The 14,850-nt window shown below is 42.7% G+C and overlaps 2 protein-coding genes across 2 annotated transcripts in view; one reads left to right on the plus strand and one right to left on the minus strand.

The window, feature by feature from the left end:
* Positions 1-931: 931 nt before the first annotated feature.
* Positions 932-1,511, minus strand: LOC147628234 (uncharacterized). Its single transcript, XM_086814085.1, has 3 exons — positions 1,385-1,511; positions 1,146-1,292; positions 932-1,063 (listed from the first exon to the last, which is right to left on the minus strand). Exons 1-3 carry the CDS (start codon positions 1,445-1,447, stop codon positions 932-934), a joined length of 342 nt encoding a protein of 113 aa, XP_086670211.1. The 5' UTR covers positions 1,448-1,511.
* A 1,717-nt stretch (positions 1,512-3,228) lies between these two features.
* LOC147628235 (uncharacterized) overlaps positions 3,229-14,850 on the plus strand; it is a 75,401-nt gene continuing 63,779 nt past the window's right edge. Inside the window, exons 1-3 of the mRNA XM_086814086.1 lie at positions 3,229-3,414; positions 3,508-3,866; positions 3,951-4,104. Of these exons, the coding sequence (XP_086670212.1) occupies positions 3,229-3,414; positions 3,508-3,866; positions 3,951-4,104 (699 nt within the window). The remainder of the gene's footprint in view (positions 3,415-3,507; positions 3,867-3,950; positions 4,105-14,850) is intronic.

The raw sequence follows: 14,850 nt of genomic DNA on the forward strand, positions 1-14,850 counted from the left end.
GCTTTAAATCTCTGAAAGTGAGCAAACACCTCACTTTTCTCCTTCATGAAATAAACTCACACTTTCCTAGTGTGGTCATCAAAGAATGTAACATAGTACCTGCTGCAACCTACAATTGTTGCAGTCACTACAAGGGATTGGGCTCATACCCACGCTCTTAGCCGCTAAAAATGACTTATGAAAAAAAGTAGCGGGCCCGTGTATCAGCGCGTGTATAATCGCGGCCAGAGACATGCGTGTAAAACCGCGTGTACAGTACCTCTCAGACGCGCGTATACACGGGTATATACCCGCGTTATTATATACAGACGCGTTAATACACGCACCTATACACGCTTCTTATTACATTAGACGCGCTTATACACGGGTGTATAACCGCATTCTGCTCAGTTCATGTTCCAGACGCGTTTTTACTTGCGTCCATACACGCGTTTTTTTAATGTAGCTGCGTTGATACACGCGTGACTGCCAGTTTATACGCGTTAATACACGCGTAATTTTGAGGGTATCCGCGTAGATACACGCGAGTTTTAGCAGTGTTGACGCGCTTATACACGCGAACAGAGAGCAAAAAAAAAATCCAGAGAGTGCTATTTGGTGCCTGAATACTGTTCCAGCATTCCAGCACCCAATAGCACTCTCTGGTTTAGGGTTTTTGGTGCATTAGACCATCCCATTAGACCATCCACGAAGAACATATGCACGAGGGAGATTAAGACAAGAACGACATGAATGCATACTGCATTGTCATTACACGATTCAAGACAGCCATGAATGTAATACTATCGATCAATCAATTCAATATTACTATCAAAATTTCATACATGTATACAAGGGAGTCCATATCTCGAAGTAGCCCATGGCTTGAGTTTACAAAAAAATATATACAATCACATCCTAAATATGGAATGTGATACTACAAGTCTGAGTACTACTCAGACCCAGATGATGACTCGGTGCTCCCCCCATGCTCAGATGAGCTTGCATCGGTCGGAATGTCCGAGGAGTAGTGCTCACGTCCACCCTCTGCAGCGGCGGCCGGTGGATCATCAGCAGCTTGTGCCTGTTCAAGTAATATATAGTATATAAGTATATATATATGCAATTCAATAAACCAAAACCATTCGTTACGAATTTTCAAGTACCTGTCGACCGTATGGTCTCATGGCCAACTCAAACTGCGCGTCCGTAATACGTCCCTCGGCTCTGAAGATGGCCCACGTATCACGTCTGCTATGCCGGCGAGCATACGCAGTATCGTGGGTTGTGGGCTTCCTCCCCGTAACCCGTCGCTGTATCATAATCAACACAATTTGTAAGATTAAAACAATTCATAGAATCAATGAATTAAGTAAACAATCAAATAAAGTGGCAGGATACTTACGAACTCTGCCTCCCATGACTCGACGCCGCCAGATCCGAAATGCGAAGATCCAACGGTCTCCATCTGGATCCGTCGTGCCTCCACATGCTGCCTGCTCTTCACGCCACCCTCTGCTCGTTTCTTTGCCTCCTTCCACTCGTGTTTGTGCGCAGTGTGGCAGGTTTCTCGGCAGGATAGCCACCCGCAGCTACATTTAGCCGGTCATCGTACGCGAGTTTTTTAAGGTGAGATCTTTTATTACTTAAGATCTCCCTTATTCGCGTCCTTCCCCATACATCCGAGAATGTAGCATGTGGGGGATTGGGGTACCGACTATGTACAGCCTCTATCACCTCCCCAACTAATCTGCTATTTTGATCTTTAAATTTAATAAAACAATTTCTATATGAGTTTGATACTACCCCACGCATGTATTCCATTACCTCCCTCCCCCTCGCATCCATCACTATCCCGCCCCTATCCGTCACATCATAGCAAACCACTCTCTCCATCTCTCTCATCTCCTCCTCTTCCGAACTGTCTCCTCTAACTCTTCTCCCTCTATCTCCTCTCTCACCCCGTGCCCTACTACCTCCCCCACCTCCCCCACCTCCCCCACCAAAGCACCCGCCGCATCCTCCCCCACTCCCACTCTTCCTACTGCTGCGGGTGGAGTCACGACTGGGGGATTGTCTACGTGACGGTGGCTATGAGCCCTGACGTGACGGTGGCTCTGAGGGAGCACGTGATGGTGGCTGTGAGGGTGTACGTGAGTGTGTCTGGGACGAGGTATGTCTCCTCGGTGGACGTGGAAGAGGAGAAGCTGCATGCCATCTCGTCGGACTCGGAGGAATAGACGGCACTGGAGTGCCCTGGATACTCGCGATAGGGGTATAGACACCAGGCAGGGAAGGAGGGGGATGGGCATACATATACTCTGTAAGCTCAACCGAACCAGGTTGGCGCCCAAAGTGATTCATCATCTCCATCAACCAATTGCTGTACGCAAATGGATCGGATGAAGAACCTGGAATATCCATAAAGAACCTGCAACAAACATCATCATGTACATCATGGGCTGTCTCTTTACTCACACATTGTCATTACACAAGTCAATTGCCTGCAAACCCTAAACCCTAAACGCCGCAGTTTTCTGTCTGCAGAAACGCGTGTATACACCCGTCAAAAAACGCGTGTATATGCGCGTGAAAAAACTCTGCAGACAGGTTACACGCGCTTCTACACGCGTTCGTACACGCGAACTGCGAAAAAATTTTCTCGAAAAGCCCGACCCCCCGACAAAGACAGAATGTCCTGATAAAAAGGACCAGCCATTGTCGCCCCTGTCAGGATGCAGCAACCCAATCGTGTGCAAGAAGACAAACCCAAAGAGCAAAGAGCAAAGTAAACAAATCTGACAAAAAGAGACAAGGCACAGGACAAAGTGACTCACCTCTGGAAAAGTGAGTCCTCTCTGCTCCTTCTCTGCTCCCTCCTTCTCCCGTGTGTGTGCTCCTTTCTCTGCTCCCTCCTTGCTGTTGGAAGAGGCGAAAACAGGCGAAAACGCATGCACTGTTGATTTCTAAGTTCAAAATCTATATTTGGGGAAGGCGGGCTATTTTTAGTTTAAATATGCCACCGCGTTTATGTTCGCGTTTATGAAGGCGGGTATTTTCGCGTGTATATCCTTTTAGCTGCGTTGATACACGCGTTTTGCAGGAAATAACTGCGTGAATACACGCGTTTTTTAGGAATTAGCCGCGTCAATACACGCGAGTTTTAGGAGATAGCCGTGTGAATAGACGCGATTTTATGCTTTCATTAAAAATATATAGTGAGTTTGTGTTTTCTGATTTGTACACAGGATGTCATCAACCTCTTCAAGCAGTTCTGGAGAAGATGAGACAATGCGTCATCGTAATCGCGATGTGTGGTTGGGACAACGGATCAAATGTATGTGTAATCGATGTCAAGGATGCATTGTACGAGCACGTCGAATTACCTTGAATCACATCTCCATGTATGGAGAATGGAATCAAACAGGTTTAGAGGTGGGTAGATGTAAATTGATGGTATTCAAATGACTCATGGTATCCAAATTAAATTAATAGAGTTGTAACATATAATTTGATAAATTGAAGCAGGATGCAGTACCACACCCTAACATGGTACCCTACGCGCGACGAGAGCACGTAAAGCGTCGACGAGATGATGCTGGAGCTTCGGGATCTATTGTCAGAGATGAGTGGGAAAGGGACGACAATAGCCCTGCACCCCACGAAGTTGTGGAAGAGGAGGTGCTTGATGATATGGTGCGGAATCTTTTTAAGGATGATCCCAAAGGTATGGACGACGATGATATGGAACAAGAGCATCTTTATAAAGCTTCATCGACACCGGTGTTTGAAGGGTGCACATTCTCAGTTTTACGTGCTTCACTTGAACTACTTAATATACAAACAGTTTATGGATGGAGCAATGCAAGTCTTGACGCATTGTTGAAGTAAGCATTCTAACTTATAAATTTGAATTAGTGGTTTAAGGTTTAGGATTTAAGACTAATTATAATTGATGATATTGGATGCAGGCTATTGTCAAACATGCTTCCAAAGGAAAATAGACTACCCACCTCAAGAGACATAGCGAGGCGATATGTGACATCTCTTGGAGGACTGGATTATGATAAAATACATGCATGCATCAATGATTGCATTCTCTTTCGTGGGACGCATAAGGAGGCTGTGACATGTCCCACTTGTGGTGAAGCAAGGTACAGAACAGATATGAAGAGTTTTGATGTACCTCGTAAAGTCTTGCGACACTTTCCTATAATTCCTCGCATCAAACACATGTTCAAGTGCAAATCCATAGCAGAGCTCATGTCATGGCATTCCAGATGCTTCAAGTAAGTGTTTTCCAAGTCTTGTACGTACGTTGAAATTAAATTTTGTAATGCCATAAACCATAAATGTGCTCTTATGTGCGCAGTTCATACTACCTACTAGCATCGACCATTGTGCGAATAAGAGTTTGAAAAAATGTATTTATAAGATGGGCGAGCTTGTGAGGTATGTAAAACCCATGCTCAGATCACCCTTCATTATACCTTGCAAAATGAACGTGCATGAGGTATAACGTACTATTTATTTATTTTTCAGATATGTTAGTTCCAAAGCAATTGATCCAGCCACGTTGGATGATGCGCGTGTTATGGCAGTGGAGGTGGTTTGTTTGGTAGAGGAGACTTTTCCGCGAACCATTCTCACAAGTCAACTACATCTCATTGTGCATTTAGTGGACGAAATTGCTTTATGTGGTACTGTGCATGCACGTTGGATGTTCTTCCTAGAGCGCTTCATGAAGACCTTAAAAGACTTTGTGAGGCAAAGTGCAAGGCCTGAAGGAAGCATGGCCGAGGGTTGGTTGATACAAGAGTCTCTTGTATATATTTCAGAATTTCTTGGTCAGGTGGACAGCTCTTTGCCACGACTATGGAGCAATGAAGAGGACTTGAGGATGACCTCTATTGTGCCTCAAGGAAAAGGACAGAGTAAAGTAATTGATTGAACATTGATTGATGATCTCAATTTCACTTGTATCCTTAATAGTGATGTGATGAGCAGATGGGTTACAAGATATGAGGATGCAAAGACAAAAAGGCAAGCAGAAAGAGCTCTCTTTCGGAGGCAACATGGCTCTCGGAAGGCGTACCCTAAGCATCTAGCAACACTTCCGAATGATATCCATGTTGATTGGTTGCATGAGGAAATGGAGAGAGCAGAGAGCGACGAGGGGCTGCATATCACGGCGGAAGAATGGGAGTATGCACGAGGATGCATGTCAAAGGTACATAGAACTAATGTTTTGCATTAGTTGTAAGTGATTTGCTTTTAATATTTATTCACATTGCTTACACAAATATTGCTTCTATTTTGGTCCAGTGCACTATGTTCAATGCTATATGGTGTGAAGGCAAGCATTTTCGAACACAAAGAATTGATGAAAAGAGAAATACACAAGATTGCGGTGTCATTAGTAGCTTTGAGGGAGCTAATGGAAAAATGGATGATTATTGTGGCATAATCCAAGACATATTTAGGCTTGACTTTCGTCGCTTCTTTGTGTATGTTTTGGATGTCAAATGGCAAATGAACGTGGTGGAAAAAGGGCCTGATGCAACGATAAAACGCCATGCAAGTGGATATGTAACTATTGACTCTACAAAGTTCTGGCAAACAAAGAAAGATAGGCTCGTATTGCCACAACAATGTGAGCAGGTATGCATTTTTTTTACTAATGTGTTTCATGTACATATATATCTAAGCTCGCGTACCCCTTGACTTTTGATATGCTAATTAATTACTGTACTGTGTGTATTTGAGTAGGTTATCTATCTACCAATGGTGCATGACATCAAATGGTGGTACGTCATCCCTATTGCACCACGTTCCAAAGTGATGTATAATACATTCACTGATATGGAGCATATGGAGGATGTAACAAGCCGCAATGAAGATGACGTCGAACATGCCATTGAAGATGTTGTGATCGATGATCAAGAAATAAGAGATGATCGTGATAATGAGGATGAGCATGCCATTTCTCATGATCATGAGAATGACCCTACCATTGAGGATGATGGTGATGTTGATGAGGATGATTAGGACATCGATACCATTATCAATGGAGTACAGAATATCGATAGTGGAATAAATTTAATCGTAGCCTTACCAATTGATCAAATGGATATTGATGTTGATCGTTTGACAAGGATGGATCTTATTGAAGATGAGATCGAACCCTAACCAATCCGTCACTGTATGTTCTAAATTGATGACATTTCTATCATCTCATATGCATGATTTATTTTTGAATATATTTCATTGTTGTAAATGCATGTAGTGGGATTGTGTAATGATGTATACTGTAATGTACTATGAGATGGTTTAAGGAAAATAGTTTTTAATTTTGTTAAGGAATTCAGTTTTTTTTCAGTTTTTCTCTGCCATGCGTGTATTAATCCGTGTGCAGTAGCGTGTATTTACCCGTGTATAATACCGAGTATCACCCCGTAAATATTACCGTGTATTTATGCGTGTATTACTGCGTGTATATAAACGCATTTATACACGCGTTTATAAATGCAAATATACATGCGAACTTAAATGCAAAAATACACGCGCCCGATTCTATTCAAATACAAGCGCGACCATACACGCGTTCGTAATTTATCGCGTGTATGGCAGCATTGTCTTGTAGTGAGTCTTGGTAAGTCCCCATACATCTGAATGTATGACATCCAATGGCCTTGCACTGACATGCTTTTCATGTGGGAAAGCATGTTTGGCTTCCTTACCAAGTTGGCATGCTTCACATACAATATGCATACCGTCAACCTTATACTTTAGTGAACCTGCAACAATAGTTTGGGCCTGCATAGACTTCAGTCCCTATACATTGACATGACCAATGCACTTGTGTCATATGTCAATATCTACAATGACACCTATTCCTTGGGCAAACATGGCTGCCTTTATCTCAGGTATGTTCACATCTAAAGTAAACATACTTCCATTTCTGTTACCCTTTGCAACCAAGCGAGACTTATTTTTTAAGTCTTCCACAAAACATCCTTGAGGATTAAACCTCACTTGCACCTGTACCTACGTACCTAGGTGCTCATTGAACCATCAGCATTGTGCTTGACTTTATACACCCACCACTTACATTCAATCGCCTTCTTTTCCTTAGGCAAAGGCACTAACTCCCATGTTGCTATTTGCATCCAATGCTGCCATCTCCTCATCCATGACATCTTCCCTTTTCTAATTTCCAATTGCTTGCTCAAAACAAGTTGGCTCAACCTCCTGTATTGCTTTTACCATGTAAGCATAATGATGGGTTGTTTATCCATCATATCTCAACCTCTCAATAGGGTATCTAACCCTCGTAGACCTGCGTACACCTGGATCACTGCTAGGTGTCCTCAAAATAGCCTTGGTTCTCCTTACACCAAGAGAAACCACAGACAAATTGCCAAGCTCCTCATCAAGGCTCTACTCAGAGCCACTAGAGTCACCATCCACATATCAGTGACCTACTGACAAATCGGGCACAAAAGGTTGATCTACCTTTTCCTTCCCTTTCCATGATGCATGTGTACTTGCATCATTCCTCAATGTGCCTTACCATGGGCTAACATTGGATGCACTTCTCGAGGACTCTCCAGGTCCACTTAGCATTGCTACTTTACATGTGGTGCAACATCAGCACTTCTTACATCTGCATCCTCTTTTGACTTCACTAGTTGTGCATACCAACTACTCATCTCATCCATGACAACATCTCTGCTTACTCGCATCTCATGAGTGGTATGGTTATAGCATCTATAAGATTTTTTCTCCATAGCATAACTAATGAAGATGCATTTCTCTTCCTTTGGATCCAACTTTGTTCTCACTTCATTTTAGGAACATGTACATATTCAATACACCCAAACACTTTCAAGTGAGACACATCCAGTCTTATGCCTCTAAACTTCTGTTCAGGAGTCATACCATGAACAGCTCCAGTGAGTGTCATGTTCATAATGTACACAGTGCTGCTGCTTCTGCTCAAAGGTAAGGTGGCATATTCTTTTCATCCACCATCAAGGCACCTGCCACTTCTTTAATGTGCTTGTTTTTCCTTTTTGCAACACCATTCTATTGTGGAGTGTACCTGCACATAAACTGCATATCTTAATTCCTTGCTTTCTCAAGAAATTGCAGAACTTATTGGATAAATATTCTTCCCCACTATCTGATCTTAGGCATTTTATTTGCATGCCTTTTTCCTTCTCGACCAAGGCTTTAAATCTCTGAAAGTGAGCAAACACCTCACTTTTCTCCTTCATGAAATAAACTCACACTTTCCTAGTGTGGTCATCAAAGAATGTAACATAGTACCTGCTGCAACCTACAATTGTTGCAGTCTTGGTAAGTCCCCATACATCTGAATGTATGACATCCAATGGCCTTGCTCTGACATGCTTTTCATGTGGGAAAGCATGTTTGGCTTCCTTACCAAGTTGGCATGCTTCACATACAATATGCATACCGTCAACCTTATACTTTAGTGAACCTGCAACAATAGTTTGGGCCTGCATAGACTTCAGTCCCTATACATTGACATGACCAATGCACTTGTGCCATATGTCAATATCTACAATGACACCTATTCCTTGGGCAAACATGGCTGCCTTTATCTCAGGTATGTTTACATCTAAAGTAAACATACTTCCATTTCTGTTACCCTTTGCAACCAAGTGAGACTTATTTTTTAAGTCTTCCACAAAACATCCTTGAGGATTAAACCTCACTTGCACCTGTACCCACGTACCTAGGTGCTCATTGAACCATCAGCATTGTGCTTGACTTTATACACCCACCACTTACATTCAATCGCCTTCTTTTCCTTGGGCAAAGGCACTAACTCCCATGTTGCTATTTGCATCCAATGCTGCCATCTCCTCATCCATGACATCTTCCCTTTTCTAATTTCCAATTGCTTGCTCAAAACAAGTTGGCTCAACCTCCTGTATTGCTTTTACCATGTAAGCATAATGATGGGCTGTTTATCCATCACATCTCAACCTCTCAATAGGGTATCTAACCCTCGTAGACCTGCGTACACCTGGATCACTGCTAGGTGTCCTCAAAATAGCCTTGGTTCTCCTTACACCAAGAGAAACCACAGACAGATTGCCAAGCTCCTCATCAAGGCTCTACTCAAAGCCACTAGAGTCACCATCCACATATCAGTGACCTACTGACAAATCGGGCACAAAAGGTTGATCTACCTTTTCCTTCCCTTTCCACGATGCATGTGTACTTGCATCATTCCTCAATGTGCCTTACCATGGATGCACTTCTCGAGGACTCCCCAGGTCCACTTAGCACCTGTGAGATTGCTACTTTACATGTGGTGCAACATCTATATCTGCATCCTCTTTTGACTTCACTAGTTGTGCATACCAACTACTCATCTCATCTAGGACAACATCTCTGCTTACTCGCATCTCACGAGTGGTAGGGTTATAGCATCTATAAGATTTTTTCTCCATAGCATAACCAATGAAGATGCATTTCTCTTCCTTTGGATCCAACTTTGTTATCACTTCATTTTAGGAACATGTACATATTCAATACACCCAAACACTTTCAAGTGAGACACATCCGGTCTTATGCCTCTAAACTTCTGTTCAGGAGTCATACCATGAACAGCTCCACCAGTGAGTGTCATGTTCATAATGTACACAGTGCTGCTGCTTCTGCTCTAAGGTAAGGTGGCATATTCTTTTCTGTTAAGAGTCTTGATATCCCAAGCTCATCTACATCTTCATCGGCAGTACATCATGAGCTTGAGAGGGGCTGTTGAGATTCAAGCTCGATATGTCAGTGTGAGCCAGCTATGCTATGTGCTGGCAGATTAGGTAGGAACATGTGTGAGACATAAATGACCGCGTGTCCAGCTGGTCATAGTGTGTGGACATTAGCTAGGGTTAGTAGAGTGTGGACACAACTCATTGGTTGTTGTGTGGATTATGGATTAGTGCATTATGCTTTGTGTGAGAGAGGACATGGCTTCCCTCTATGGTTAGGGTTTGCAATATTCATTAGAGTTTGCTCCTGTGTGTGTGTCTCCTCCTCCTCTACCGTTCTTTCAACATGGTATCAGAGCCTTGTGCTGTTTATTAGGGTTTATGAGTGAGTGAGTGAAGAGGGAGAAGAAGAAGCTGTGAAAAGAAGCTGTGAAGTTGCCATTGGAGCTGTGAAGCTTGGAGCACACCAAATACTATCAGATCTGAGAGCTTGGCCTACCGGGTAAGGTCTTCTAAACATCCTTGAGCGGATTGCAGGTGAAACAGGCAAAGGCAAAGCAAAATAGAGCAATTCAAAGCAAAGAAAAATTCAAAGCAAAATAGAGCAATTCAAAGCAAAGAAAAATTCTGGTTTTTGAAGCTTTCCATTAAAGCTTGGGAACATTGATGTATGGTGAAAATATGTGTGATTCTGGCAAAGCAAACATGTATCTGACAATGAGAGATGTATTGGCAACTCTTATGCAAGCCCTACTGTGATTTTGGAGCAATTTACATGCCTTTAATTGAGAGAAATTATTGGTTTTTTGAGCTCTCACAAAACAGAGAAGAGGAAGCCCAAAATTGATGCATTTGGAGCCTATTTTTGGTGAAAATTCAACCATTGGTGGGTTTCACACATACTTAGGTGTCTTGGGCACTTGTAGCACTCTTAAATTAGCATCAAAATCACTCCCAAAGAGCTCTAAAGCAGGCGGCGCAGCCCATACAGGGAAAACAGAGCAGAAATCTGGTTTTTTCACTACGAGGAGATCAAATTCTCACTTGGTGCTTGATATATTCCACAAATTCCTTAGCAATTGGATGCTTTACATCTTGGAGAAGAGGGCTATGTGATTTGTTTGACCAATGATGCTTAATTGAGCTGGGAATGAGCTGATTAAAACAGGCTGTCCACTGGTTGCAGAGAAACAGAGCATTTTAATCGAGCAATTAATCTTTGGTGTTTTACAATTCGACAAATTCCTCTTACATGGAGTTGATGGACACTATTTCTAAGCCAATGAATGCCTGGTTGCTCAATTTGGTCAAATATTGAAGAAATTAGAGCCAAATCATTACTGGTTTTTCTGGTTTTTTCAAAAACAGAAAAAGGGGTTTTCAAAAATTGATGATTACACATGTCAGATGGAGTTGATACTCAACATTGAGGTTCATTAGGTGTCAATGAAAGTTTCCTCGACTTGATTGCACCATTACATTGCGATTTGGAGCCTTGGAAGGCGTGTCAATACAGGGTATTCCGCACTGCGTGAGTCAGTTCATCTTACAGGTTGATTTTCTACATCAAATTTGGAGTTTGTTGGCTATATTGGAGTATCTCCAACATTCATTGGAGTGTGGTTGAGCTGAGGAAGGCTCACTTATAGATTTGAAGTGTGCGGAAGGTGTATGCATTGAGCGAACATGTCTGACAATCCAGTTCAGATTGTTGGTGAAAAGCTGGATAGGAAGAACTTCCAGGCATGGAAGTACAGGATAAAGAGTTTCTTGAAAGGGAAAGGATTCTGGAATCTCATTACAGGTGCTGAGCCAGAGCCTGAGCTACCTCGGCAACCTACACAGCAGCAGCTTATTGCTCACAGGCAATGGTCAGAGAGAGCATTCAAAGTGCTGCATTATTTGTCTATATGTATATCTGATGCTATGCTCATACACATTCAGGATGCTGAGAATCCCAAAGATGCATGGGATACTTTGGTCAAAATGTTTGATACAGATACGAGTGCTCGCAAGTCTCAATTGCGACAGCAGATACACAATGTGAAAAGGAATAAAAGGAGCATACATGATTATGTGCAAGAAATCAAGAAGTTTGCAGATGCATTGGCCACAATAAATGCCCCCATGCCTGATGATGATTTGGTGGATATTACCTTGCGTGGTCTTGGCAAGGAATACAAATCCTTTGATACATCTATCTCAGTGAGGAGTACAGGTCTACCTGACTTCGATGAGTTGGTTTCACTCTTATTGGTTGAGGAAATCAAGCTCAGTGATTCATTTCTGGATGCATCTACTAGCCATGATGATGGCAGAAATCAGGCATTTTACTCGCAGAGAGGTTTTAGAGGCAGGGGGAGATTTGCATCACGAGGATGTGGTGGTAATGGTCGTGGATGGCAGGATAGACCTCCACAACAGAATTTTCAGCCTTCTTATGGTGCTCGAGGTGGTCGTGGTTATGCACCTCAGCGAGGTAGAGGTACCCCCCGTGGTCGAGGACGTTGGCAAGGCCAACAAAATTCTATGCAAGATGTGGAATGCCATTATTGTGGCAAATATGGTCATATGGCGAGAGATTACTTTCGCAAACAGAATGATTTGAGAGGGGGAAGAGCACAGCGTGGTGGTCATTATGGTGGAAACTATGCACAACATGGTGGCAACTATGCATCAAGTAGCAATGATGGAGCTGCAAATCATTTGTTTGCCATGAAGCATGTTGTGGGTTCTATGACAACAAATGCTGAGAATGATGATACATGGTATATGGACTCAGGAGCATCAAATCATATGACATGCCATGGTGAATGGTTTGAGCACATGAAGCCAATGGATGTCAAAGGCTATGTGGAAACAGGTGATGATACCCAGCATGTCATTACACATGTTGGAAGTGTACCATTGGTCATGCATAATGGTCAGACAAAGTCTATGTCAGATGTGCTGTATGTGCCTTCAATCACTAAAAGCTTGGCCTCAGTTGGTCAAATGGTGGAACAGGGATTACAGGTTAGATTCAACGAGCATGGATGCTTTGTTGAAGACTTCAAACATGGATGTAGAGTGATTGCTAAAGGCAAGAAAGAAGGAAGACTGTTTAAGCTGGATGCTGGAATTCCTGAGCTAAAATCAGCCATGTTCTCAAAGAGCAGGAATGTGGTACATGATATTGATATGTGGCACAAGAGGATTGGCCATGTTAATATACAGAGATTAAAGAACATGCAAACAAGAGGCATTGTCAATGGTTTGCCTAGGTTCAAATATGATGGACATATGCATGTTTGTGAAGCCTGTCAGTTTGGGAAGCAGGCAAGGTTGAGATTTCCTAGAGAAGGAAATATGAGTAACAGGCCACTTGAGATCGTGCACAGTGATGTATGGGGTCCTGCACAAAACCCATCTATCAAAGGTAGCTTATACTATGTTACATTCATTGATGACTTTAGCAGGATGACATGGATATACTTTCTCAGGGAGAAGAGTGAAGTATTGGAAAAATTCATGGATTTCAAAGCTTTTGCAGAAAAGCAGTATGGCTGTTGGATTAAATGTCTGAGGACAGATGGAGGTGGTGAATACACCTCAAAAGCCTTTGAGCATTTCTTGAGGAAGCATGGAATAAGGAGACAATTGACTTGCAGGTATACACCTCAGCAGAATGGTGTAGCTGAGAGAAAGAATAGAGTTATATGTGAAGTGGCAAGGGCAATGCTTAATGAAAAGAGCATGCCAGATTACTATTGGGCAGAAGCATGTGCTACTGCAGTGTATATATTGAACAAAACACCTACAGCAGCCATTCATGGTAGCACGCCAGAGATGCGGCTCACAGGTTACAGGCCAGATATTGGACATCTTAAAGTTTTTGGATGTATAGCTTATGTTCATGTGCCTGATGAAAGGAGAAGGAAGTTGGATCCTAAGGCAGAGAAATGTATATTTGTTGGATATGCACAGGATCGGAAGGCCTACAAGTGTTATAATCCACAAACTAGACAAGTAGTCATCTCACGTGATGTGGTGTTTGATGAGCTTGCTAGTTGGTATAAAGCAAAAGATGAGGGTGTTATTGAGTCACTTGAGGCTGATGTACATGAGAACTTGCCACCACAAGCAAGTTCAAGTTCTACTACTATGTCTGGGCCAGCAGAGCAGAAGCTGAGAGTAGCAGTGTACGTCCATGGTCAGGACGTTTGAGGCATGAGAGTGTAAGCACTGGGAGTAGTGCTATGGACAAAGGAAAGAGGAAAGTCGAAGGGATTGGAATCATAGGATATGAGTCATCCAGTTCTGAAAGTTTGGATGAGGAGCTTGGCATACCTATTTTACGCACACCTGGTGCTAGACAAGATAGATATGTGCCACCACATGCTAGAGTCACAGGTGTACAGAGTGACCCGCATGCATTGCGGCGATCCCAGAGGGTCAGATATCCTGTTGCAGGTTGACATACAGAGATTTTGCTATGCACCATGCATACATGACATCTATGGTAAAGCATGTGGAACCTACATGCTACACAGAGGCTATTGGAGAGCATGTATGGGAGAAAGCAATGGACATAGAGATGGATGCATTGGTCCATAATGATACATGGGATTTGGTTGCCCTACCAAAGGACAAGAATGTTATTGGATGTAAATGGGTTTACAAAGTGAAGTGCAAATCTGATGGTTCTATCGAAAGACATAAGGCAAGATTGGTAGCAAAGGGTTATGCACAGACCCATGGATTGGATTATGATGAGACGTTTAGCCCAGTGGCTAAGATGGGCACAGTGAGAGGAGTCATTGCTATGGCTGCAGCTAATGGCTGGGAAATGCATCAGATGGATGTTAAGAATGCATTTCTGAATGGAGATCTACAAGAGGAAGTATACATGGCACAGCCAGAAGGGTATGTACACCCTAGATATCCCACTCACGTATGCAGGTTGAAAAAGGCATTGTATGGTCTAAAGCAAGCACCACGTGCCTGGAGTGATAAGATGAGTAGATATCTTATCTCACTTGGTTTTCAGATTTCTACAGCAGATTCTTCACTGTATGTGAAGAAGACACAGCATGGGATTGTTTTACTAGTCATCTATGTGGATGACTTGATTATTACAGGTGAT

Source organism: Cibotium barometz, chromosome 19 (assembly GCF_041138505.1).
Source record: "Cibotium barometz isolate CiBa-2024 chromosome 19, ASM4113850v1, whole genome shotgun sequence".
NCBI classification, from domain to species: Eukaryota; Viridiplantae; Streptophyta; class Polypodiopsida; order Cyatheales; family Cibotiaceae; genus Cibotium; species Cibotium barometz.

Bases quoted from the DNA above. Each gene is read 5' to 3' on its own strand.
- LOC147628234 (XM_086814085.1), bottom strand. From the start codon at position 1,447: ATGGAGACCGTTGGATCTTCGCATTTCGGATCTGGCGGCGTCGAGTCA. The intron at 1,293-1,384 runs GTAAGTATCCTG...ATTATGATACAG, and splicing joins AGTCATGGGAGGCAGAGTTC to CGACGGGTTACGGGGAGGAA. The intron at 1,064-1,145 runs GTACTTGAAAAT...TTACTTGAACAG, and splicing joins TGAGACCATACGGTCGACAG to GCACAAGCTGCTGATGATCC.